This window comes from Lynx rufus, unplaced genomic scaffold (genome assembly GCF_022079265.1).
Source record: "Lynx rufus isolate CCGP_SWC_20201006 ecotype Redwood Valley unplaced genomic scaffold, mLynRuf1.p SCAF_5, whole genome shotgun sequence".
NCBI classification, from domain to species: Eukaryota; Metazoa; Chordata; class Mammalia; order Carnivora; family Felidae; genus Lynx; species Lynx rufus.
Window position 1 is genome coordinate 18,260,064 of NW_025814867.1, and position 27,600 is coordinate 18,287,663.

Below are 27,600 nucleotides of genomic sequence, written 5' to 3' on the forward strand. Positions count from 1 at the left end.
CAAAGATTTCCAAGCACTTTTTTTCCAAGCATATATGAAAGCTGGGTCGAGCTGATTTTTTAAGCTGTGTGTGTGTGTCTGTGTATAGTGTGTGTGTGTGTGTGTGTGTGTGTGTGTGTGTGTGTGTATATCTCAAAATGAATATGGTCAGTTTCTTTGCTAAAGAGAATATGTAAAAGGCTTCCCCTTGGTGGATAATAGGCACTCTGGCTTTTGAAGTAGGCTAATTCTCCCCAGTTCAGGTTCAGATTAAAAGCTCATTTGATTTTTTTTCTTGATATTTCATATTCAAAGTTTATTATAGTTAACTAATAAAATAGTTTAGTGACTTTTGATAATAGTATAACATTGATGTGTTGGGATTTATAAATGTTCATCTTAATATATTTACTTACCCATGTTAAGCTAGAAAGAACCCACTTGTGACCACAGTAAGCCATAAGAACATAAAACTCAGAAAGGAACTAATACACTTTCTATTGCCACTTTGTCCCTAAAGTTTCACAGGTCTGGAATCATGTCAAATGAATTCTCTATATGAAAGCAAGTGTAATATCCTTCAAAATATCCAAAGTTAAGACAAGTGCAATATCTAGTTATTTTAATAGACACTGTGGCTTTACAATGCTGCTTAATTTTCTATCAATAGAACATTTCTTGCACTCCAAAAAATAAAATAAAAGAAGCAAACAGGTAGTACTCAGGGAAAGTAGTAGCCTCTGCCAGATATTTTGGAAATATCTTAAATTCTAGCACAAATATGCCAGAAACTGTTTTTTCCCTGTGTATGACCTACAGGATATTGCATAGGAAATCAAATTTACAGGTTTCTGTAATTAGCAAAAATATGATGCCCATTGATCCTCAAAGGTGAATTTCTTTGCAAAATTATCTTAGAACAGAATATGGCTTAGTTGATTATGGCTACTACAAAAATTATCATTTGCTTTTCTTAATGTGACTCCGTAATTAAAAGTGGACTGTTTTGAAAACAAAATCTAAAAAACATAAAGCTCAAACTCAAACCCCTGTTTAGTTTTTACCATACACTGAGTTCGGATTTTCTGTGCTGTTCTCTAACTTCCAAATATGAAATATAAAGGGAATTACAACATAAAACATTTTCAGAGTAATTGTCTGCATTTTCATTTAATTTCAAGGATATCCTTAATCTCCCCTGTAAGGATGCCCAAATTTCTCACCGATTACAAGGGGCACACCACGTAAGTCCCCTAATGGGAACATTTGAGATAGATTGATTGTGTGCTTTCTATTTCATTTGGTATTACACTTATAAGTAACTTATCTTTGAAAAGAAGTTAACACTGCCTCATTAGACATGCCTGGAAATGCCTCTCATAAGGTTGTAGGAGCGCAAGACAATAGGGTGCCTGCCCCTCTATTTGGGCATTCTGCTATTCTTAAAAATTCCTGCAAAACTTTTCAGGCTCTTTTACTCTGTTTTCTTTTGTCTTTTCACAGTGTGTTCTTCAAGCAGTGCTGGAGAATATTTGCTCATAAAACGTTAAACCAGAGATTCTTTGCTAATTAATTTGATGCTTGAACTAGAGGCTAAGACACATTGTATGCATATATTGATGTAATTTCCCAAAGCCATATGCCATTGAAAGGCCACTGCCACCTGCCAAACTCACTAAATCAAAGCAGGCAAATATTCTTAAATGCGCCATTATTTACTGTTACAAGTCTTTAAGTAAATCCCAGTAAAACTGAACCCAGCTGTTAACTGTCTCTTAGGACAAAAGGTCGTGCCCAACATGTTTATCCATATTGATCCATTATTGATTTTTGTTGTTGTTGGAGGACATCAGTAGTATCTCCTTAAGGCAAAATTAAGAGTATAAACAGGTGTTCAGTGGGGCACAGCTCATTATTCCAATTGGATTTTTATCTATTTTCATGAAATTCATAATTGTTTCATCTGGGTTTCTTTCTGTCACTACAGCACTACAAACTCAATAGCACAGCTGTCTTAACTTTTTCATTTTTTTTTAAGGATGGCTTATTCTTTAGCCTTTAATTGTGTTTCTAGTATATAGAAAAGGATCATAATCTTGTAAAAAAAAAATTTACCATAAGTACCCATACATGAAATAAAGGAAGGCTACAGAACCCAATGTCAAGACTAGTTATCTTAGTGGTACACTTCAGAATGACTTTTAGTTCTTTTTGTGTTGTTTTTGTTTTTACATTTATAGCCAAGAGGGGGAAACGTTATCAAGCTCCTGAAGCATGGAAGACATGAACTAAGGAAGAGTCAGAATTCAGTTCCTTGAATGAAATTTAAAATAAAACTTTCAGAATTGGGGCGGGGGGCAGAGCCATATCATTTTCACATTGAGGAAGGCTGAAATGCAGAATGTAATGTCTGTCTTATTTTTCGTAAAGAATATGAGAAAATACATTTTTACTTTTTAAAAGTTAGAGACAAATAAAAAGAACCCTAGCAATCACAGAAGATACCAGCTCCTTTTTTTCTTTTTTTTGTCTTTAGAGTAACATAGCCTTGATTTGTTATGTTAAAATCAGCCTTCACGGCCAGTTCTGATCACACACTTCACCCTAGCCCCTAGCCCAAGAGGAAGAGAAAAGTAGGTTTGGAAATCAGCCAGAGGGGAAGGGAACTGGCAACCAGGGTGTTGTGCCTTCTCCTTTGTGACCAGGGTTTCAGCATAATTAAAAGTCAATATCTTTTCTTGTCTTTTGGGGGAAGGGGGTGTGGGTCGCTGGCTGTTTCCACCAGAAATTCCACTTACATTCCTAAGTACCCAAACAGCTTGAGTTTGGGTGCCCTGTGGGGAGCACAGTCAGACTCTGGGTCTGTTTAAATAGAGTCATTCCCTGGAGTGTCTGTCCTGTGCAACCCCCTTCCACAGGATTCTTTGCTTGACATTCTATGTGCCATCTTTATAGGCATTGTATGTCCGAAATTTGCCGGTGTGTTTGCATCAGAGTTGGTTATCATGTCCAAGAGGATAAGAAATTCCTGGTTTTGAGCCAGGATCAAAGAGATGGAGTATTTTTGTCCTGTTCAGTTTTGCTTTTGATTGCACATGCTCTTGTTCTAAAGTCATAATATTGGTGTTGCAGAAAAAAATATTAATAACTGAAGCAGAAACTGTACATAGAACTGTCCTTTCTGAATCTGTTTTCATAGCCCCTCTGTCTCAGGGATAGGAATCTAAACCTTTTTTCATGTCCTGTAGTTCTTCTGACTTCATGTGAATAATTGTGTAGACATTAGAAATGGAAATTAAATGGTAAGGTGGGGGATGTTTGAAGTGACCCACATCAAGAGGACTGGATTAAAAAGAAGAGTTAAGCCCCAAAGAAATATGATCTCTAATTAGAATTTCCTTGGCCTCTTTTAAAGTTAGAGAAGGATTGCTATACAGTAGAGTGGACATGGGGAGATTCCAAAGTCTGCCCAGAAAAAAAAAATGTTCCATGAGAAACAGGTACCCTTAAGCCCTAGAATCACACTCAGTCTCTGGAAAGGCAAGCAGGAAAGGAAACCAAACAAGGGGAAGATTCATGAGTCTCCCAACCACATCATCACTCCCAACCACAAACCTGAATGTGAGATGATCACACACTATTTCCATGTCTTTCTCAACATTTCCCTCTCCTTCCCTTCCTGCCCCTCTACCTCCTCTCTGTCTCCCCTGCTCCCAACTTCCCCTTTACCTCTCCCTCACTCTCTTTTGCTGCCCCTCTCTCTCCTCCCTTCTCTCCCCCACTAGTTTAATTTGTTTAATTTAAACACATATGATTAGTCCACCCTGTGCAACAAGTGTTGTAGATATCATGTCTTTAAAACATATTACTTAAGAAGTTAATGCTTCAGATTTTTCTATAATGCTTATGTAATGTAGGGGTGCTGACATAAGGTTAGCATTTCAAATTAGGCACTGCTACCTGTATACTATTAAGAGACACCACCAGTCTAGAAAACAATAGAACTACTATTTTTTTTTTAATGCAAAGCACATTTGCTGTTAAAAAGGTCAAATAAAAGTGCCTCTTCTCAGTGTCTAGAACTGGAAGCAAAGTAAAGAAGAATAGTAATTTCTAGACCTAGTCCAAGTGCAGACAAAAGCATGAGCTGACTCTTCTTTCCCTTCTTTGCCAAGAATTAGAGAACTGTCTTGTCAAAAGCATGTCCTTCAGAAGTTTCACCGGATGCCCTAACCTCATCCTACAGCAACCAGTGTGATTGCTCACGATGAAAGCTAATAGCAGGAATCCAAGGCATTATGAGAAACTGATGTCAGATGATGGACAGGCTTGTGAGAAACTATTGGTGCTGTTTATTTCCTGCATATGGAAATGTCCACCACCTTGCATCCCTCTATAAATACTTTCCTACAAACTCAAAGTTTTTTTTCTCAGCTCTTGGCATTCAGGTGCATTGAGCCTGAGTTCCCGTTGCTTTCTACTCTACCACCTGCTCTGGTCTAGCTTGTATGATATGACCCCTCATCTTCTTATACTGATACTAAGTACCAGTGCTCACTTAGTGTCTATATTCTTCCTTTTCCAGATCTTCATGACTGCTGAGCTTCCGTGCGCTGTCCTTGGTACTACCCTCATCTCCGCTCCCTCTGTACTGTACTGGCTGCTTTAGAGAATTGCCTGTTCTCCTGGAGACATGTGCTTTTGAGTGGTCACCCCACCCTCCCCCCATTTCTTCATCTGCAGATACTTCCTGCCATGTTGCCCTGTCATCTTCTCTCCACGTTCACCGGCCTTCTCAAAGCCTTCTGCTTCCAGCCACTCACTGGCACTGATTCCCTGCTCTCTACAACCACCAAGAGGCTCCTCCTCAGAGTTCCAAACCCTTTTCCGTGCCTTATTAGATCAACACTAACTCCACCAACTCCTCCCTCCCCACAGGGAAGATTCTGGCTTCCCTGCCCTAAAGGGAAATTTTGATTCTGGCTTTTGCCCTCTTTTCCAGAAATCTTGGCCAGTTTCTCCATGGATCCTTCTCTCTGCCATACTTCCCCAAACCAATGATGCTCTTTTCCCAGCTACCAGCCACTGTCACCCATACCCCAGTATGTGCCCTGCCATTCTCAGCCTGCACCACTTCAGGTCACTAACTCAGCTCACAGCCCATAAGCTTCTTCTACTTAACCAGCATCACATTTCTTCAAAACCCCAGCTCCCAACTGGCCCTGGCTTCAAAGGCAGGTATCCCTTGTTTTATACAATAGTGCTGAATCATTTGTGTAAACCACCTTTAAATTTTTTTTTATATAGGTGCACCTGGGTGGCTCAGTCAGTTAAGCATCTGACTTTGGCTCAGGTCATGATCTCATGGTTCATGGGTTCAAGCCCTGCATGAGGCTCTGGGCTGAAAGCACAGATCCCGCTTCGGATCCACTGTCCCTATCTCTACCCCTCCCCTGCTCATGCTCTCTCTCTTAAAAATAAGTAACTTTTTTTAAAATTACATAATGCATATTAGACCAGAGTGTCTCAACCTTGGCACTATGGACATTTGGCATTCAATCATTGTTGTAGGGCTGACCCGTGCCTTGTAGGATGTTTAGCAGCATTCCTGCCTCTATATATGACATTCCAGTAGCATACAACTGTTCACGCCTTGTTGTGACAACCAACAGTGTGTCCAGATATTGCCAAATGTCCCTCTGGGGCAAAATCACTCCTGGTTGAGAACCACTGCATTAAAGGACATAACATTTAGAGAATATCTGCAGTAAAAGGATCTTTTTGTAATGTAAAAATCTCTCCTCAGTTTTCATATTGAAAAGTCTAGATTTTTGTACACCGAGTTGTTTCAAAATGGACTACACTTGAACATATATACATATATATGCATATATATACATATATATATGCAACATGCTACTTACATATATGTGTTAAAGATCATTCCTATAGTCTGGATTTGGGTTCTCTTCATCATATACGCTTGTTTATGTCAACTCTATCTAGATCATTAGCACCATGAGGGCAATAACCTCCTTTACTTCACACTCTGTGAAGTACACATCTATCATGACTACGAGGCATACCTGCAGGGAGACCAGTAGAGTTTACACAACAATGATGTTATCCTGATGACAAATGCAACCACTCATTCCTCTTCATTAAACATCAGTCTGAAGAGCTGATAGTCCACATTTTTAGAGCCACTTGAATCTCATTCTGAATCAATTTCTAGATGAAGAAAAGGCGCCCATTTTTCTCAAACATGCAGGACCTGAAATAACTGTGGAAGCCCAATGCCATAGATTAATTCTCAGTATAAAATCAGAGGCAACTAGTGCCCATTTCTGGTGACCCTTTCTGCTCTCCTCCCCTCCCACTCTTCTAATACAATATACCTTCCTGTTTTCTAACCCATCCCCTCTTTTAAAATGGGAAAAGACCACATTAGTATCGGAGTTCTAAAACTCCAGTGCCTACAAGTGCCAGAGTTGATATTAATGAGAGAAAGGCACAGTTGTTTTATAAAAACTGCTGAACTTAAATTTTTAACCAATATACATATTGTGTATATGTTATATGATAAAAATATTTTTAAATTTCACAAAGAAATATATTCTCTCTCCTTTTCCTTGAATTACTTTTGTCTTCCCATTTTTGACAAAAATTAAAATTGTGTGAAATATTTCTTTACCTATAAAAAGATACAATAAACACAAATGGCATTTATAAACATAAATAGCCTCAGGGTTGGGGTGTAACAGGAAGTGGTGTGGACTGTGATGAACTAGAAAGTATATCTCTTTCTTCAGAGATGGACTGCCCTTCTCAGTTTAGTTGATCATCACCCTGTGCGAATTTGGACTCAGTATTGCCAGAGCTTCTGATTTTGCACATGAAGCAGGAAATCTGGATGTCATCTTAAATATTCTGGTTTTAAAAATTAGCTGAGATTTTTGAACGCTCCACAATCCAAACACTGTGGACTGCCAGTGTGTGTGCCCCTTTGATTAAAATCTTGACCGAAACTCATTATACCAATCTATTCCCTTTCCTAGTGATTTGCATCTTCAAGTGTTTTAGCTCTGATTATGGATCAAAAGGTTATGTCAGCTACTTTACTTGAGTCTACAGAGACAGGGACAAGAAAGTTTAGCTAGAGACTTGTACATGAAACTGGACTATGAAACTTAGTCCTAAAAATGGATATATTTTAGTTTCAGGAATTTTTGAGTCAGAAGAAATAATCTGAAACTTGCGTTGCCCCTTTTCTGTGCTAAGATTTCCAGATGGTGGGATCCCAGAGTCCCTTGTCATCATGTCTTCTCCCCTTTTCTGAATCAACAACTTCTATCTGGTCCTCCTCCTGCTTCCTTTTCCCTTCTTTCCCCACGGTGGTTTAGAGTTGGAAGACTTAGGACTCTATGTTATCCATCCCCCAGTAGCAAGGGCCTAGCCAGCCAGAGGGCAAGGAGGAAAGCAAAGATGTTCAAGGATCCCATCAGGGTAGTGGGGAACATGGAAAGGTGGTTGCTGTTCTGGGGAAAGATTTGGTGAAACGGGAATTTCTGGGGCAACTCTGCTGGAAATGTGCAGACTGCAATGAAAGAATATCTTTAAAGTTAATGCCATTTCATGTTTGTACCAAGTGTCTTACCCACTAGGCCCATGCATGTTTGTTAAATAAATAAATGGCTGGCTGGCTGGAGAGATGGATTAATATTGTGTTTATCAGAGAGTAAAAATAAACATGATGCAAAACTTGGTGCTTAATACTAAAAATTAAATGTAAAAGGAATCAGCATTAGTATGTTGGGAAAAGACGAAGAGATAAGCCATTCAAGATTTTTTACATATATAAAGAAATGACATGGGGAAGAAGGTGCTAGTGGGGGAAAAAGCTTAAATCAGAAGGATCTGAGCTATGGGATGAAGTGAGAAGGTTCAATATAAAATTGAAAGAATTAGGGGCTCCTGGGTGGCTCAGTCAGTTAAGCATCCAACTCTTGATTTCAACTCAGGTCATGATCTCATGAGATGGAGCCTGCTTGAGATTCTCTCTCTCTCTCCCTCTCTCCTTCTGCCCTTCCCCCCTCTCTAAAATAAATAACTAAAATAAAATAAAATAAAATTTAAATAATGACTCAGCTTGCCAAAGACTTAGCTTCCTTCGGGGTGTTAATATATAGTCTCATTTGATAACCTGACCCAAACTAGTTAGAATCTTTCGATGGTTTTAAGTTGATAGTTCCACAAGATGAATCAGCAACATGGACCTCTCTAAACTGTCCAAAGTATTTCCCACCACCAATGATAACCACTGCTCCTTTTAGACAGTTTTGCTTGGCAAAGGGTCCCATACCAAAGGTAAAATTGGCCAGATGGGGAATGGTTTCTGAACTCTGCTCCTCTCCCTTCTGTGAGATCTACCTTCCCAGGCAGCACCTTCTGCCATTAAGATTAATCTGCCTTATGTTCTATTCCCTAAGGGTTGTGTGTTTCTCCTCCAAGGACCTGAGATGCTATAATTTACTCAAGAGAATTAAACTAGACAGCCTTCTGATTTTACTCATACATGGGAAAGGCTTGAATCTAGTGCAAACCAAGAAGCCAGGCTTACTGCCTGTTGCATGATTTCCAGCATAAATATACACAACTTTGCCTTTTCACACACCAGGTCCCTCTGAGAATCAAGTTTTTGAAATTAATGTTAGCTACAACATGGTTAAACCTTGAAAACCTTATGCTAAGTTAAAAGCCAGTCACACAAGCCACAAAATGTATCATTTCACTTGTAAAAAATATCTAGAAGAGGGACATCTGTAGAAACAGAACATAGATTTGCAGTTGCTTAGAGTAGAGGGGGTGAAAGGGATAGGAGGAACGGAGGTGACATCTAAAGGTACAGGGTTTCTTTGGGGGATGAGGAAATTGTTCTAAAGCTGATTGTGGAGATGATTTCACAACTCTATGAATATATAAAAAGCCATTGAATTATATGGTATGTGAATTAGATCTTAATGAAGCTGCTAACAAAATAGGTTGAAAATGTTAGTAATATTTTACCATGTCAACCTATTCTACATGCAGGATAATATTTGGCAATTAAGCAGACATTGCCAAGTGTCAACTAAAAAAAAAAATATCTAAGTCTTTGTTGAACAAACAGATGGAGTTTGCTTTCATAATAATACGCTTGATAAAGTGGCAGCATAGTTTATTAGTCTAAAATATAATACATCTGAGCATGTAAGAGCTGAGGAAAACATATCACCCTTGGATTACCACATATTGGTCTTGTTTTATGGGGTGTTTGGTAACCATTTTTTTTCAACAGTCACTTGGGATAATGTGCAGATGCAGTTCTCAAATGAGCAGCATGGCTTCCAGGGTTCAGTTTCTCATATTTGTTTCTAGACGGAACCAAATACGGACATCTATTTAGTGTCCATTCCTGGTGACAAAACTTGCACTACATGTGCATTTTCCTTAGCAGGGCATAGTGGCCAGCATGCAGCTTATTTGATAAGCATGGAAAAGTAAAAAGATGGGAACATAGAAATAGGAGAGCAAGAAATGGTAAGTTCCCTGGGAGAATTAGTTAGCATGTGATGTTGTCAACTATACTCTAATCTTAAGAGAACCTCCCTGGGAGAATTAGTTAGCATGTGATGTTGTCAACTATACTCTAATCTTAAGAGAACCTCACCTACCTATTAATTATGTGTGGGATGTTACTCCCTGATGGAAGTTATCTAATCATGAACAATGGACTTATGCATAATAATTGATGTATCATTGCCTGTGGTGGCTGTTTTGGGTAAAGATTATGGTTCTGAGTTATATTTTAGAGAAAAGAAAGAGACGGGTGGGGTACACGGGTATGACCATGTGAACAACTGCTACCAACTTAATTTCTGTAAAAGTCGTGATGATTTTACTAAAGACATACTCAATCACCTATTCATCTACCCACCAAAAACATAATCTAGGAGAAATAAGAGAACAAATCAAATCATCTATCAGAATAGAGTCAGAAAATGGAAGACGCCCATTCCACTCACAGATTGAATTATCATTGGATTCCAGGATTCACAAAAACCTAAAGGCCAAACAGTTCAACCATGTACATAAATTGCTGAACGATAATTCAACAATTTATAGGGAGGGAGAAGTTCTCAGTATCCTACTGCCAACACCAGAAGACAGAGCAGGCAAATCATGAGGTAGAGTGAGAAATGGTGAGGGACCTACATCTTAACTCTGGTTAATATTCCCTGCCCCACCCCAAGGCATGTCCCACAAGCAACACAGAGTCCAACTGTATTACAGTTGGTTCCTGAACATGAGAAGCAAGTGGCCTGTGCCTCTTTCTCCTTTATCTCTACCATGTGCACCTGATACCAAGAACTGCAAAGTCTTCATTCTGATCAACTGTACATAACCTCTACTATAAGAGAACAGGAGATAGCTTTCCTAACGTGGATATACTTACTCCATCCACCTTTTCCAGGAAGCTGTGTGTTTTATTTTTTTTATGATTTTCTCATTTATTTGCTTATTTATCTTTATGTGTTTATTTCCATAAATTTGTGATTCTAAAGCTATGGTCTTGGACTTACATATTAGTAATAACACACATATTGGGTTTTTTTTTGTTTTTTTAATATGAAATTTATTGACAAAATGGTTTCCATACAATACCCAGTGCTCATCCCAACAGGTGCCCTCCTCAATACCCATCACCCACCCATCCCTCCTTCCCACCCCCCATCAACCCTCAGTATTTAAGAGTCTCTTATGGTTTGCTTCCTTCCCTCTCTGTAACTTTTTTTCCACCCTTATTCTCCCCCCTGGTCTTCTGTTGAGTTTCTCAGGATCCACATATAAGTGAAAACATATGGTATCTGTCTTTCTCTGCCTGACTTATTTCACGTGGCATAACACTCTCCAGTTCCATCCATGTTGCTACAAATGGCCAGATTTCTTTCTTTCTCATTGCCAAGTAGTATTCCATTGTATATATAAACCACATCTTCTTTATCCATTCGTCAGTTGATGGACATTTAGGCTCTTTCCATAATTTGGCTATTGTTGAAAGTGCTGCTATAAACATTGGGGTACAAGTGCCCCTATGCATCAGCACTCCTATATCCCTTGAGTAAATTCCTAGCAGTGCTATTGCTGGGTCATAAGGTAGATCTATTATTAATTTTTTGAGGAATCTCCACACTGTTTTCCAGAGTGGCTGCACCAGTTGGCATTCCCACCAACAGTGCAAGAGGGTTCCCGTTTTTCCACATCCTCTCCAGCATCTATAGTCTCCTGATTTGTTCATTTTAGCCACTCTGACTGGTGTGAGGTGATATCTCAGTGTGGTGTTGATTTGTACTTCCCTGATGAGGAGTGACATTGAACATCTTTTCATGTACCTGTTGGCCATCTGGATGTCTTCTGTAGAAAAGTGTCTATTCATGTCTTCTGCCCATTTCTTCACTGGATTGTTTGTTTTTTGGGTGTGGAGTCTGGCGAGTTCTTTATAGATTTTGGATACTAGCCCTTTGTCCAATATGTCATTTGCAAATATCTTTTCCCATTCCGTCGGTTGCCTTTTAGTTTTGTTGATTGTTTCCTTTGCTGTGCAGAAGCTTTTTATCTTCATGAGGTCCCAATAGTTCATTTTTGCTTTTAATTCCCTTGCCTTTGGAGACGTGTCAAGTAAGAAATTGCTGCGGCTGAGGTCAGAGAGGTTTTTTCCTGCTTTCTCCTCTAGGGTTTTGATGGTTTCCTGTCTCACGTTCAGGTCCTTTATCCGTTTTGAGTTTATTTTTGTGAATGGTGTAAGAAAGTGGTCTAGTTTCATTCTTCTGCATGTTGCTGTCCAGTTCTCCCAGCACCATTTGTTAAAGAGACTGTGTGTTTTAATAATTGGGTTACTTTGTTGTTTAAACATTACTTTGTGTTTTAGAAGTTTGTGTTTCTGTGCACACACAAGCACATGCCACACACTGTCACACATACTAGTCCAAGATGAAGAAATATCAAAATGCTACAGTTCTTATCACTGTGGTGGAGAGTTGATAGGTAAATTTGCTTTTTGTTCATTTTTGTCTTTTACTTTTTCTATCATGAACTGCACTACTTGTATAATTTTTATGTAAAAAGAAAATTTATGAGAAACTAATACACACGTTGCTTTTGATTCCTAAAGAGTGACCATTGAATTCCATTGGTGTTAGTTAAGTCCAGACTATCTCTAGCCATTTTCCCTAGGACTCTCCCCCTCCCACATTTGGTAACTAGTTATTTCTCTGGGCACAGAGCTCTGTTGGAATATTTTGTGTTATTTCTTTCTATGGAGGGACTCCCAAAACTGTGTTTGGAATAAATCAACACCTAGTGAGTCTTCCTGTAGATTTTGTTAGGTTTCTTATTAAATTTGAGCCACTGCACCATCAGTTACCTAGCAGACAGTGGTATATACAACCTTGGGACTTAAGGTTAATGATTGTGTAAAGGGGAAGGGGAAACTTACCCAGAAGCAAAATGCTCTTGAGTTAATGGATAGTGGTTTATATAGCCCCATGTAGAAAGTAGAGCACATCATATAAAATTCAGACTGCAAATCTCTTCTTTTGGTGATGGCATCTTAATGCCTGGTCATAGTGATTTTCATTTCTCTATTGTGAGAAAATGGTATTGCCCTTAAGCTCTCTTTAGTCCTGTCTCACTGTATGGAACCTAGTGATCAGAGCAAAGAAAGCAGGACAAAGTCCAGTTGATTAGTGAGCATGCATCCCCCAGATCACTAAGTGTTGGATGAGTATCAATCTGGATGTCTTAGTTTTAATGAGTGGAATCTCATTTTCTTTACCAAAAATCAGACTTTCTAATGAACTTTTCATTAGGCCTGATATTTGGGCTCCTGCCTCTGCATTATCACCTCTTTGAGAAATCTTTTCTGAGATCTTTTAGCTTTCTCGGGCATACCTCCAGGCTTCAAGTCTGCTCATCTGCAAATTCCAGATGCATCCCTCCTCCTTACTTTCTCCGCCATTGGTCAATGGCAGAGATCTTGAAAGCCATGATGCCATCTGTCAGAGGAAGCAGGTGCTAGATAGACAGTGGGGTTTCAGCATGAATGTTCTGATCCCTGCCCTCTAGCTGGAACTGTACAAACGTATAGTGAATCAAGGATTGTGGTCAAAGAGAAGAAAAAACTCAAAGGTAGTTATAATGTAGATTATAAAGGACTACTATCGGGGAAGCACAAGGAGTTTATGGGAGCACCAAGTTTGACGTGAGCTGGGGGTAGACAGGAAGGCTCCTCAAAGAGTTTCCCCTTTGTGATTCTGGACATAGCCCTAACCCAGTGCCTACGACATTATATGCAGATGATCTGTTATTGATCTGAAAGAATGAAAATTTAGCCTATCTTTAGACCCTTAGCACATTGCCTACCACATTGTATACCCACATAAATATTTGTCAAATGGAACTGTTCTCTTTTACTTCATTTCTTTGTTTTTGTAATAACAGCTTTATTGAAACACATTTCACATACCAATAAAATTCACACATTTAAAGTGTACAAAACATATCCATGAAAAACCATTGTTTCTAGTGGTTTTTAGTATATTCAGAGTTGTGGAACCAACAACACTATACAATTCTAGAACATTTTCATCACCCTGAAAAGAAACTCTGTACCCATTAGCAGGTAACTTCCCATTCTCCCTCCAGGCCTTCTTCCTGACTATGACTTGCCTGCTTTAGACATTTCATGTAAATGAAATCATACAATATGTGGCCTTTCATGTCTGGCTTCTTTCCTATAGCATAATGTTTTCACGTTCCATCCATGTTGTAGCATGTATCAGTACTTTAGTCTTTCTTCCAGCTGAATAATATTCCACTGTATGAATATACTACCTTTTGTTTATCCACTCACCATTTGATGGACATTTGGGTTGTTTCCAACCTTTGGATATTATAAATAATGCTACTTTGAACATTCATGAATAGGTTTGTGTGTGGACACCTATTATCAGTTCTCTTGGGTATATATGCAGGAGTGGAATTGCTGGGTCATATGTAACGTTATGTTTCACCTTTTCAGGAACTGCCAAACTCTTCTAAAGCACATTTTACATTCCTACCAGCAACATAGAAGGGTTCAAATTTCTCCATATCCTCATCAACATTTGTTATTGTCTGTCATTTTTATTATGACCATCCTCAAGGATGTTACATGGTGTCTCGTTGTGGTTTGGGCTCTGTATTCCTGTACGGTGATGTTCAGCGTCTTTCATGTTCTTTCCTTCATTTTCACCTTTTCTGTTCGCATTGAAGAATGACCAGGACTGGAAATTTAACACAGTCTCTTACACTTATGCTTACCAAAGGAAGAAACCATGTCTTAATTTGTTTTTATATTCTTAGCACCAACCATTGTGCTAAGCACCTAGTAGATGGTAAATAACTGTTTTCTGAATTAATGAATAGATGAATGATTGAATAAACACATCCCTCATTCCAGCCCCTTTTTTTCTGCGCAGATCCCTCCCAGAATTCTCTTTTTAGAAATGTCTGATGTGGGGCGCCTGGGTGGCGCAGTCGGTTAAGCGTCCGACTTCAGCCAGGTCACGATCTCGCAGTCCGTGAGTTCGAGCCCCGCGTCAGGCTCTGGGCTGATGGCTCAGAGCCTGGAGCCTGTTTCCGATTCTGTGTCTCCCTCTCTCTCTGCCCCTCCCCCATTCATGCTCTGTCTCTCTCTGTCCCAAAAATAAATAAACGTTGAAAAAAAAATTAAAAAAAAAAAAAGAAATGTCTGATGAGATTTTTCAAACTCTTGAAGTGAATTCAACAGATGACTCATGGTTGGCATGATGTAAAAGTAAACTAAGAAAAGCTGTGATATTTAAGAAGATAATCCTGTACATTACCAGATTACTCTGAAGTCATTTGTCTCCTTCCCAAGAGGGACCATCTTTCTAAAATAAAATCTGAGCAAAGTAATTTCTATGAAATTGTGAAAAGGACTCATTTTCTTCTGTTTTCTTTATGGATATTTTTTTCTGAAAAGTAAGCCCTCTGTGACCTAGTTTAATAAAGAATCTATGAAATGTCATGGTAAAACATACAGTAAGTCATCTGTCATTTCAACCTGGCTAATCTTTATTGAAACCAATAAGAGTTTACCAAGTCAAAGAACTTCACAAGGTGCCGTGATCAAAGGAAGGAATTATTTTGTTATCTCAGCCCCTCCCTTCTCCACGTCCCAACAAAGCAGACCTTATTTTGACTTTTTGCACTTATCTAAAGCTGTGTGCGTCTGTGGTAAACCACTGATACCAAACGAAACTGAATTTGCACTTCAGAATCAGTTTCTTGTGTTTGGACACTGTCTACAAGTGAAGGGGAAGAGGCGAAGACCAGTGGGAAGTGGGCTGCTTCTGTCTTTGTTTTTAAACTTTAGTTTCCTGGGCCACGGAATTTAAACTAATAAACCAACAGGACACTAACAAAGAGAGTTACCATAATTGGACTTTATTTTTTTTCTTTTTATTTTTTTTAACTTTTTTTTAACGTTTCTTTATTATTAAGAGACAGAGAGAGAGACAGCATGAGCATGGGAGGGGCAAAGAGAGGAGGAGACACAGAATCCGAAGCAGGCTCCAGGTTCTGAGCTGTCAGTACAGACGCGGGTCTCCAAGTCACAAACTGCTCATGACCTGAGCAGAAGTCAGAGGATTAACTGACTGAGCCACCCAGGCGCCCCATGGACTTTCTTTTTTTCTTAATAAATAGAGCTTCTATTATTTCACACTACCCAGTGTTGTTGGGTTTTGTGTCATAATGTCACAAGTTTAACCAAAAATAAAAATTTTAGATGGCTTGTTCATTCTACTTAAAGTTAACTGTCTATTTTTAGAAAAAGATCATCATCACTTGTACTAGAAGTTAGGCGATCTGGCTAGAAGATCTATGCTTTAATTTCTAGTGTGACCCCTAGGAAGGCCAAGCAAACCTCTGAAAACCTGTTCACCTCAAGAGTACTTGATGATCTCCAAGCTATGAAGTTTTCTGAATTTACTGCATGGTACCTTGAGTCCAAAGTCGATCCAGTCTTCTAAGAAAAAGTTCTGAAATAAGCCTTACAAAAGAGATTGTGTTCTCCAGAACCCAGAGCATTCCAGACATCTCAAATCTTGCCCTCTCTGCATGATTTATTGGCTCCAACAGACTTCAGATATATTCCTACCTGCACAGCAAGAGTGGTCACACCTATTTCTAAGGCATTCGGAAATCCTGGGCCTAGTATCAACTCTGTACGTGTGAGATAAGATAGTGGATAAGTATAAGATACTGAGCAAGTATATTACATCAGGGAAAGGCTTTAAATTTTTTCTCATTAAATGTTTTATTTACCTTTTACATTTAAAACTAAATGAGCACAAGATATAAACCCCAATACAAAAGTTGTATTCAAATGTATGAAACAGTTTGATCCTGCCTCCTCCCTGCTGCACCTTACCTCCTGTCCTCTTTTTATCCTCCTCCACTCCTCCAAGCTAGGGTGTGTCTTTGACTTTAACATGATATTGTTTTCTCACGTTCCTTTTTTCTCCTTGTCACAGGGTACATCCCCAGTTACTTAGACAAGGACGAGCTATGTGTAGTGTGTGGTGACAAAGCCACGGGGTATCACTACCGCTGCATCACGTGTGAAGGCTGCAAGGTAACTGCCCTTGGACCAGTGAGCTCAGCGCCCAGCCCAGCTCCTGTCCCCTCCCAGGATTCCAACAGAATGCAACAAGAAGTTTAAGTTGAAATTAGAACCAAATTCCAACATTCACAGCCTGTTACCATCCAAGTGTCTGGTTGTCCTCCTCATTTTTTGGCATTTTCAAGAAACGAATTTATTTTTTTTTTTTCAAATCAAAAATAACTAAATAAAGTTTTGCAAGAGTATAGTGTCTGGCTTTGAAGACAGGGAGAGAACTCATAAGATGAAAAGAAATTAGAGGCGCCTGGGTGGCTCAGTCGGTTGAGTGTCCAACTTGGGCTCAGGTCATGATCTCCCAGTCTGTGGGTTCAAGCCCCATGTCAGGCTCTGGGCTGACAGCTCAAAGCCTGGGGTCTGCTTCAGATTCTATGTCTCCCTCTCTCTCTGCCCCTCCCCCACTTGTGCTCACTCTCTCCCTCTCTCTCTCTCTGAAAAATAAACATTAAAAAATTTTTTAAAGATGAAAAGAAATTAATAATATTCTCACTTTGAGTTTAAAAATGCATAGATATTTTATAATATATTTTCCCAAGAAATGACCATTTCTCCTCCTGTTTTATCAGCAGTAGTTGAAGAGACAGGATTTGCTCTACTCCAGGCTGTTAATCTGAGTAAATATGTTCACTTTTAAGGGTTCCATTAAGGAATATCTTTGAGGCTACTTACAGTCAATTGTGTTCTGAAATTACTCACATTGGCTTTCTGCACAGCCTTCAGCCAATAAGTAAATTCTGGGCATCCATCAGCTAATTTTATGCTCTACAGTCCCATCTTCAGGAGATACCTGACAAGAATACACCAGTGATGAACACTTCACTTCCCGAAAGTGAGCCTAAATTTGCCTACTTATACTCTTCGTCATCAAAATTAAGATGAGCTTTTTGGCAAATATCTTTTGGTCCAACAACCTAGCCTCGAAAATAAAATCCACTATAAAATAAATAAAGCTTAACCCAGGGCTACATCCAACGTTCAGCTAATGTTTTATAAATGAGGAAGTATAATAAGTCAGGGAAAGACTTCTTAAATTTTTTCTTGTAGAATGTTTTATTTACTTTTGTGTTTAAAACCAGATGATCACAGGATGTAAACCCTAAGGCAAAGATTGTATTAAACTGTCTAAAATAATTCGGTCCTCCCTCCTATGTTGCCCACCTCCCCTCTTCTCCTCTCTTCCCTTCCTCCAACTAACCCCCCCTTTTCTCCTAACCTTTGACCCAAAACCCCTAAAATCAGCATGTTAGCTTGGTTTCAAGATAAGGTGCCCCAGTTCCCTAGTGGAAGATCTTCCATGAAAATTCCCTATTTTTTATCCATAAAATTAGGAAGCCCTTAGCAGAAGCCTGCTTAAAGTGATGAAATGATATATCCAGTGGAATCAGGCATTTCTAAGTTCCCAAGGCCTTATATCTGCAAGGCTGTTTTTTGTAATGTGATGTAGTGTGCTTTCATTCATTCAGACCCCTTTGATCTAGAATGTGTACCTTTTAACAAAGACAATGCTAAAGATTGCTATTACATCTATGAAAATAATGTCTTAAGGAGTTAACGGAACTGATTACAAATAAGTCCTGACTATTTATTAATTTGGGGAACTTGCAGACTGTCTCTTGAAAGCACACTTTTATTGGCTTGATTTGAAAGTAATAAAACTGCATTAGTCTAGATATATTCTCTCATTCTGAAAGCTCAGTAATTCAAACAGGCCTTTTTTCTAAATTAGCCCCAATTCATAAACCTTTGCCTATCTGATTATGCAGCATTGAGACTCTTTCAAAAATCAGTTACTAATGGTAAATTCTGAATTCTGGAAGAGACTCTAATGAAAATTCCATTTAATACTCAACTCCCAAAGTGACTCTAAATGTGCCTTGCAGAGAACTTAATGCTTATTAGTGATTGACTTAAACAAAGGGAGAATCAAGCCTATTAACCTGTGTCCCTGCTTTATGTATGTCTTCATGATGATCAAGAAATCCACTAGCCTCTTTTCCCAAGATCACAGGATGTTTAGAGCCTGATTCAACTGAGGTTTACTTAAAAGAAATCATGTAGCAAAAAGCTAGATTTTTTAGCTTCTATGCCTTTATCTCAGATCAGAATCCTGTTTCTAGGATGGCCTCCATCATAAAACCAGAAAGCAGCTCTCCTGGGGTGATCATGCATTTAATGTAAGGACAAAGTATCTTGGAAAAAGGCAACAGTTTTTTGAATGAAACAGTTTTTAAGAGTGGCCAAAGATGAAAAAGGTCATGCTTCACATTCTGTTTATTCAAACCTACAACTTTAAAATATTTCTACCCCATCCTTGCAGTGTATATGGGGAGAAACTTTTTTTGCCCATTTTTCCCCTGAAGACGGTAAAAATCTTTTGGAGCTGTTTTGTCTGTCTTGATGAACCAGTTTTTATGAATCTCTTACAGAAGGAATGGTGATACTTCCCCACAACAAATTATTTTTCTGAGGAAGATTCACAGCTATTATAAGTTGCCCAAATATTGAACCAGCAGAATGACACTTAGCTCCTTATCACACTAATTAGTGCATCATATCAGACCACTAATAAGAGGATCTAGTCCTTCTCAAAATGCAGAGAAACACGTCTGATGTTGACTTATAAAAGCAAAACCCCATCTCGCCAACAAATCATCAATGACATATATGTCCTTATCTAGTCCCTGGGGCACGTCTTTTGTTAGTTCACCTCTAAAAAGATTTTTTACAGGTAGACTACATTAAACATTCTGTATTCAGTTCACTTGCAGAAGTTAATTTTTGTCCCTTTTTAAAATTAAAGGACCGAGTACCTTTACATTTACATTTGCTCCACTCCAGTGGCCCTTCATCCTGTGTCAAATATGCTTTTATTATAGCTTAGGGGTCTTAAAGGGATCTGGTCTACGAAGAGCCCAAGAAAAGCCATCAGAGATAAGCCACAGGGAAGATGTCACTAGGAAAAGCAGAGCCTGCTACCCCAACACTTTTCCCAAAATAAGCAAAGTATAAATTATTTCACTCGCTCCATTTAAAAGTTCACAAAGTAGCTTTTTTGGGAAAAATGAATGTCACCCCTGTGTCTGGGACACCACACCTGATCCTTTCCTTAGCATTGTCTGACTCCTCAGTATGCTGTCCTCCCTCTAAAACACGAGACAATGTCACAGTATGTGAGAAAAGGGTCTCCCTAACTTCAGAGTACCAACTTTCCTATCTTCAGAGCATCATTCTCCCCAGATGCCCTGGACTTTGGTGCTGCCACCTCTGGGGAGACCTTGCCTCCTCCAGAAGGAGGTATGCCACCCAATCCCTCTCCTCCCTGTCTGTGACGCATGTCTTCTTTCCAGGAATCTCCAGGTCTCTTTTGCTCTCCAGGCAGGCGTAACCCTTGAATGGTGGATTGGACAGAGGGTAGCAGAGGTGGAATAGGGAGGTTCACAGGGGAGGTGGTTTTTCAGTTCTGTGACATGCCCAGGGAATTCATGCTTTCGCAGAATTTGCCCACCTTGAATACCCAGGGAGATACTGCTGACATGTCAAACAGCTGCCCATGTGTGATTGAGTGAATCTTATATAAGATAAGAGTGTATCAGTGTATATCAACATCATTCAAACTAATGGATTCAAGTGTTTAAGGATACAAAACCCAACTATGTGACAGTTTTCCTGTTGAAACTTGAGCAATAGAAATGATAAGGGATTTTGCACACATACCCCAAAATCAAGTCCATTAGTTTCGGTTATTGTTGTCATTTTTCCATTGTATTCTGTTTCGTCCGATTTAAAATTCTACCTTTGACCTTTTCATTACAAGGAAGGGCTCTTATGTCTGAATAATGAATATGCAAGGAGTATGTATACATAATCAAAGCCAAGGAAAGTTAACCAGGATAATTCAAATTTGGGCTTAATCTAGGTCAGCTGGTATTTCAGTCCCACTATTTACGTAACAAAATTAGAGGTCCCTTTAAGCTTTAGTAGATAATATCCTTCAAAATGTGTTTCTGCTTTGCTAGTCTACTAAAACAGATAAAATGAAGGCAAGGGGGGTACTATTTATAATCTGTTCATCTGTTCATTTAAATAATACAGTAAAATTGAACTCAGTTTATATCATATAAGCAGTTAAGTAAATAAGACTTGGAGTCTGACTCCTGAGCTCTAGGCCAAGTTCCACAACGTACTTACCACATGATTTGGGGCAAGTGATTTAACCTATTCGAGGCTTAGTTTTTTAATCCCTACCATGGAGATATTAAGAGTACCTACTTCACAAGGTTGTTAGAAGAGACAGAAGGATATGGAAGGTGTCTACAGCCCTTTGCAATGTACCCCTCACGATAAGTGCTCTCCACCACCATTAATGCCTACAATACAGAAACTCCATTGCCAAGACTGGAGTATCATGTCCAGGAAGGTTCTACTATAACGCGTCTTGAGGATATTTGTGTCACCTAAACCTGGACTAAATGGCATGCTCAGCAGCCTTTATGGTGGCACTCTCCCATATCTTAAGAAAGGAAGACACCTACTGATCTTCAGGGTATATGTCTACTGATACTGGAGAAAAAGAGCACTATGAAAGGAAAAACCCCAATGCATTAAGCTCTGAGAAAATCTGGGTAGAGAATCTGGAATTTTCTATTCCCCAAGTACTGTTATTTTAAGGGTTATCTGAGCTGGTAATGGACATTGCAAGAGTCAAAAACAAGAATTAAACTAAATCTCTGAAGGTCATTTAATGCATCCATTTAATCACCAAATGATTAAATTATTAATTAATAGAGTATAACAAGTATCCAGCTCTTTTATTCTCCAGCACAAAGTGTAGCAAGGTTCTTCACAGCTTAATTTAACAACATAATTATGACACTCTATGAAAGGAAAGAATATGATTTATTTTTATTACTCAATGTTTAGAAAGAATAAAAATGAACACTAGATTTCCCCATTAACCTCTTTTCCTTACTAAATGCCAAAAAGATATTGACTCTATAGTCCTGGACATTTCCTTCAGCTCAGATATAGAATTCTTTAGATTCAGTTTGGGCTAACTGTCCTATATGTGAATAGGTAAAGGTACAAGCCCATGCATAGGAAAGGTCAAAAAGAATCCATCACAGTTATGTGGACACAAAATTCTGGAGTCATTTATTTCTAGGAAATATGAAACTGTTGTCTTTGGTCTTTCTTTTTCATGTAGGGTTTCTTTAGAAGAACCATTCAGAAAAATCTCCATCCATCCTATTCCTGTAAATATGAAGGAAAATGTGTCATAGACAAAGTTACGCGAAATCAGTGCCAGGAATGTCGCTTTAAAAAATGCATCTATGTTGGCATGGCAACAGATTGTAAGTAATCTTTTTCCTCTTTTTCGTATTCAAGGAGTGTTGATTGGGGAAAGGTTTGGTTCAAGGAGATCAACTGGGCAGAAAAGAAACAGAGGCTCATGTGGACAGAGGGAAGACCTGTAGCACTCCCAGCGACCCCTCACTCCCAGTCATTGCTGGGTGCTTTCCATCCTACCCCTTCCCTATCAACTCCTAACTCTCAAAGTATCTAGACGACAGGTAAGGGAAAGTGAGTAAATTATCCCTAGCACATCTGCAGGACTATTAGCAATACTCGGTTTGCAAGAGAGTATGAATGAGCGGTCTTGTCCATTCACCTGGATGAGGTGTGGTTTTACACACAACATTCATGTGGTGAGAGCCTTGTGGACTAGTCCTAATATTTTTCAAAAGAAGAGACAAGAATTTATTTTGTGGACATTTTTGGAGACGGGGCACTGGCAGAAAACATTGTGTTCAGTAATTTCTGAAGAATGTGAGGTTGAGTGCTATATAGCATGAGTCATCCTGCAGTTGGGTGTTTGTTATATTTTTAGCCATAAAAACATTCTAAGCTCCAGTCCTCCTACCCAGTTTTCAAAGTGCCACAGCATATGGCAGTGAGATTAGCCATTGGAGTCTCTTCTTCTCGCACTGTGCAAGGGATTTACACCAGTTCTTTTCATTAATCTAATAATAAAATAAGAATTGTGTCACTCAGAGTGTGTGGCCTCCATTTTGCCAGGCGTCAGGGTTAATGATTTCTATTGGCATAAATGTTTGCACCTCAATGAAAGTCTCTAACTTTTAGTTTTAAAAAAGAGAAGAAAACCAAAAAAAAAAAAAAAGGAGAGAAAGAAAAAAGAATGCAGTGAGGATTTTCCTCATGAAAGAGGAAATAATCATGGCTCACATTTATGCGATTAAAAGGGTTCCCTCCACTAGAACAAAAAAATCTGTGAAATGTCCTGGTTTGCCCATTAGAGAAGACACAATGGGGAATCTTTAAAAAGGAGGAGGGTTGTGTGACGGCTTTAGGCTGGAAATCCTGGGTTAATCCCCACCTCCGGCTGAGTGTGTTCTTTGTCTTTATCTTTTAAAGACTTTAGCCACGGCCAACAATATGCCTGATAGGGATATGTGAAATGATTGACCTAGAACCAAATATTTAGATGTGCCACTATAAGGAACTGTTACTATTGAGTATCCATTTCATTGTTTTATTCAGAAGTTAAAGATATGAATATTTATAAGGTTAAAAAAAAGCTCAGTGTTAATCTGGACTGGGTGGAAATTAATTTTGAATGCACCCTATGAAGCATTATAAGAGCTCAGGCTTTATAATCAGAAAAACTGTTGGAGTCCCATATCTGCCACTTACTAGCTGTGTGACCATCAGAGTTAACCTCAGGTTTCCCTTCTGTGAAATTATTGCCTACCTTGCAAGTTGTTTTCAGGATTAAATTAGATAATGCATGTTAAATGCAACAATCCCCAGCACAGAGGAAGCATTTGGGAAATGGGGCTATGACTACATCCCATTTATTAAAGGGAACAATCCCTTTAATAAGGGAACCTAAATGACTAAACAGGGCTCATTCCCATTTCCCACATTTTGCCATTGCTCACCTGACTTTGACGATCCAATCAAGTCTAGATGATCTGGGATTCATTATTCTGTTTGTGGATTAGCTGAGTACTTTTGGTTCTCTTCTTCCTGCTATGTTTGCTTTTTTTCTTTTCCTACCAGGTCACACCTTCATCAAGAAATGGCTCTAGGACAGTGATGTTGTAGAACTGGAATCAGGAGTCCTGGGTCTTGCCTTGGCTCTGCCATGAACTTGCTCTGTGACTTTAGGCAAGTCATGATCTCTCTGGATCAACTTCCTCCTCTGTGACAGGAGGGAGTTGGGCTAGATAATACCTAAGGTTCTTTCCAGTTCTAAATACTATGACTCTGTAGCATAAAACCTGAGCCTTTCCATTCTACTGATAGTTACTAAGAGTCTGGTGAAATGGCTTTGTTTTGGAAATTAACCCCAGAAGTATAGGCTTCTTTTTCCTGCCCTTCTTATTTCCCCGTTGCACAAATGGCAAACGTCATGGCTATATTTACTGACCACATGTAGTGCATTATCACACTGAACACCCTCTGAAGTGGGAATTATTGAGCCTGTTTTACACAGGAAGAAATGAAAAAGCTCCAAGAGCCTGAGCAACTTGCCAGAGGTCACACAGCTAGAATGTGGTAGTCTCAGGATTCAGACCCAGCTCTTTCTAGATTCCAAAGCCTGGGCTCTTTAACCACCATTGAGGATAGACCAGGTAGAGACTAGAGCAAAGTGAGTACCTGTGCAGCCTCAGATAGGTTGAGCCACATTTCAATTAGCACTTAAGAGAGCTAACAAAGAGGGGTGCCTGGGTGGCTCAGTCAGTTAAGCGTCTGACCTTGGCTCAGGCCATGATCTCACAACCTGTGGGTTTGAGCCCCGCATCGGGCTTCTGTGCTGACAGCTCAGAGCCTGGAGCCTGCTTTGGACTCTGTCTCCCTCTCTTTCTGCCTCTCCCCTGCTCACACTCTGTCTTTCTCTCCTTCAAAAATAAATAAACACTAAAAAAAATATTTTTAAGAAAGCCCTATTTATCTGAGGAAGGGGATCATTAGCCTCCTGTTTACTGCTCCAGAACTTTTCTTTAATCGGAAGTTCTTTTTACTGAGAGCCATTTGAGGCAAAGAAAGGAGGAACAGAGAGACCCTAAGAGTGAATTCAGATAAATGGCTAGACGGACTTATCTGTGAAGCCGTGGATAGAACAGATTTTACCTCCCTCTGCTTCATTCTTATTTAGGCTCACCTTCTGTGGAGTTGGGATGCCCAGTGTCCAACTCCCCCCAGAGCTTTTTTCTGAAAAGCTGGCCAGCCATTGGGAGTTTGGCCCTAGGTCTCGTGTCAGAGACAAGCTAGTTGATGGCAGTTTGCTGCTGGGGGGAGAAAATACCCCAGCATGACCCACTCTGCAGGACCCGCTAAGCCATCTATGCATGAGTGGTCCCCGCCCCTGAGGCTCCTGGGTGTACACACAGTCTTCCATGTGTCTGGGAGTGTCCGTGTGTTTTGTCTCATCTTTCCTCCTCTCCCAGTGGTACTGGATGACAGCAAGAGGCTGGCGAAGAGGAAACTGATTGAGGAGAACCGGGAGAAGAGACGACGGGAAGAGCTGCAGAAATCCATCGGGCACAAGCCAGAGCCCACAGACGAGGAGTGGGAGCTCATCAAAACTGTCACGGAAGCCCACGTGGCCACCAATGCCCAAGGCAGCCACTGGAAGCAGAAACGGAAATTCCTGGTAAGGCTCCCCCACACAGCTAAATATCAGCCTCGTGCTTGGCGTTTTCTACTCAACTCAGTCCTCATTATGGGATGCTGGTGCTATTACTCCCAGTTTACCGATAGGGAAACTGCAGTTCCAAGAAGTCACGTGACTTGCAGAGTCAGAATTGGAACCCAGGTCTGTCTGAGAACAAAGGTCATTCCTATGATCGATGGCTTGTGAGTCACTAAATTCTAAAGCAGTTTCTTAGTGCACATTATCTGTTTGCTTTTGCTGGTAATAAGGCCAGCCTTGAATCAACTCATCAGTAACCATTCTTTACCTGCCAGCTTTCCCTTTTTATACCCATTTCTTCTCTCAGATGCCCATGTAATACATTTAGTCCCCTAAACTCACCCTTTAGAATATCCCCTTTAGAATAACCCCTAGAATGAAGTGTCCTATATCTCAAGTATATGTGTATGGCAGTAGAAGTCAAGATGTTTAGCTTAAAATAAAAGAACTCAAGTCCAGGAAGAGAAAGGGAATGGGGGTAGGGAGAGGGTTTGGCAGTGGGGATATAGAGAGAAAACAGGCATTTCCAGACCCTTGGAAGATCAGTGTTTGATGTTTTTATAAAAACTAACCATTGTGAAAGTCCTTCTCATTCATTTCTCCTTTGGACCTCAAAATGCTTTGGGTTGGGCTAGAATTACTATCCCCATTTTAGAGATGTGCAAACCAAGCCAAAGGCCTTATTTGGTTCACCCAAGATCACACTACTAGGAAGTGGCAGCCAGGCCCAGAAGTCCAAGCTGTCCACCCACCTCACCAAATGGACTGTCCCCACCACCACCATCAGCTGGTGTTTGACCATCTCAGAGTCTGACCTTGCCCTTAATTTATAATGTGAACCCTTTATGAGCACCTCACTGAGCCGGGCAGCAGATATTCGGTGGGTCTACTTGTATCTCCAGGTTATATTAGCATTCCTTCCCATCTGAACAAGAAGGTATAGTGTATAATTGTCCTCATACCTCAACATCACCATTATAAGGAGACAGTCTTTTTCATGAAAACAGTATAAAAATAACTTAAAAGAAAAATCTTCCCCATAAGCTACCTGCCCTCAATTACTTTCAATGTTGTCATGAGCAGGTTCTCACATACTCTGTTGATGGCATCCATGAACAGTAATGTTAGCAAACACTTAGATGGCTCTTACCAAGTGCCAGGCACGATTCTAACTGCTTGCTCTACATTAACCTATGCCAACCATGTAGGTAAATGTGGGTACAATCTCCATTTTCCCAAGCAGAGAACTGAGGCAGGAAAATTAAAAGGAAACTTACAAAGCTCCTTTTAAGGTAAGTAGTGGTGATGGATACTGCCCAGCTCCAGGATCCACGCTCTTAATCACCACACTGTACAACTTGGTCACCTATCCAAACCCAAAGAGCCTTTGAAAGAGACATGTCTTTGGAGGGGCCGCCTCTTGGTGCCTTGATCTTAAATCCTCAGGACTACTCTGGTATATCTGCCAGGAAGGAGAAAATATGAATTCTGGATAGATAGATCAATTCTAATCCAATATATTTAGGGCATTACAAGAGATAGTCCTGCCTACTCCAATCCTAAATCTGTCATCTCCCCAAACGTGTCAGCCATAAAAGGAGATTGTGAAAACCACTTCCAGGCCTGATTTCAGAGTAGTGACTAAGTAAATTTAGTGGAAGATTTGGGGCACATCTGGACTTCTGGGGAATTTTGCATTTCAATTTTCTCTACTCCAAAAAGAGAATGAATACCAGCCTAATTAAACCGTTTCCATGGTCACTAGGGCGCTTTTTCCAGACTCTACAGATCTGTTCTTTTACTTTAAAAAACATTTATTGAGCAGCTACTGTGTGCCAGGAAGTGAATAAGTCCGCTCTATTCCGATGGAGGGAGAAAGACGGTAAGGATTAACCAGAAAGATAAATGCAGGTGGTGGTATGTGCAATGAGGGAAATAAACATCCTGATGGGACAGAGTGATTGAGAATTGGAAGTGGAGAGAGACTTCACTTCTCTCAACAGGGTGGTCAGAAAGATCTCTCTGAGGAGGTCACACAAGCTGCATCTGAAAGCCAAGAAACAAACTGTAGGGGCACCTGGGTGGCTCAGTCAGTTAAGTGTCTGATTTGGGCTCAGGT

General features: G+C 39.8%; 1 protein-coding gene across 2 annotated transcripts in view; it reads left to right on the top strand.

Annotated features, from left to right (window-relative positions):
- The window catches only part of THRB (thyroid hormone receptor beta), a 77,494-nt gene that overhangs the window by 23,143 nt on the left and 26,751 nt on the right, over positions 1–27,600 (top strand). For both annotated transcript variants that reach the window (XM_047099614.1, XM_047099615.1), the window contains exons 2-4: positions 16,620–16,720; positions 21,969–22,116; positions 25,237–25,442. In XM_047099614.1, coding sequence (XP_046955570.1) covers positions 16,620–16,720; positions 21,969–22,116; positions 25,237–25,442 — 455 coding nt within the window. The remainder of the gene's footprint in view (positions 1–16,619; positions 16,721–21,968; positions 22,117–25,236; positions 25,443–27,600) is intronic.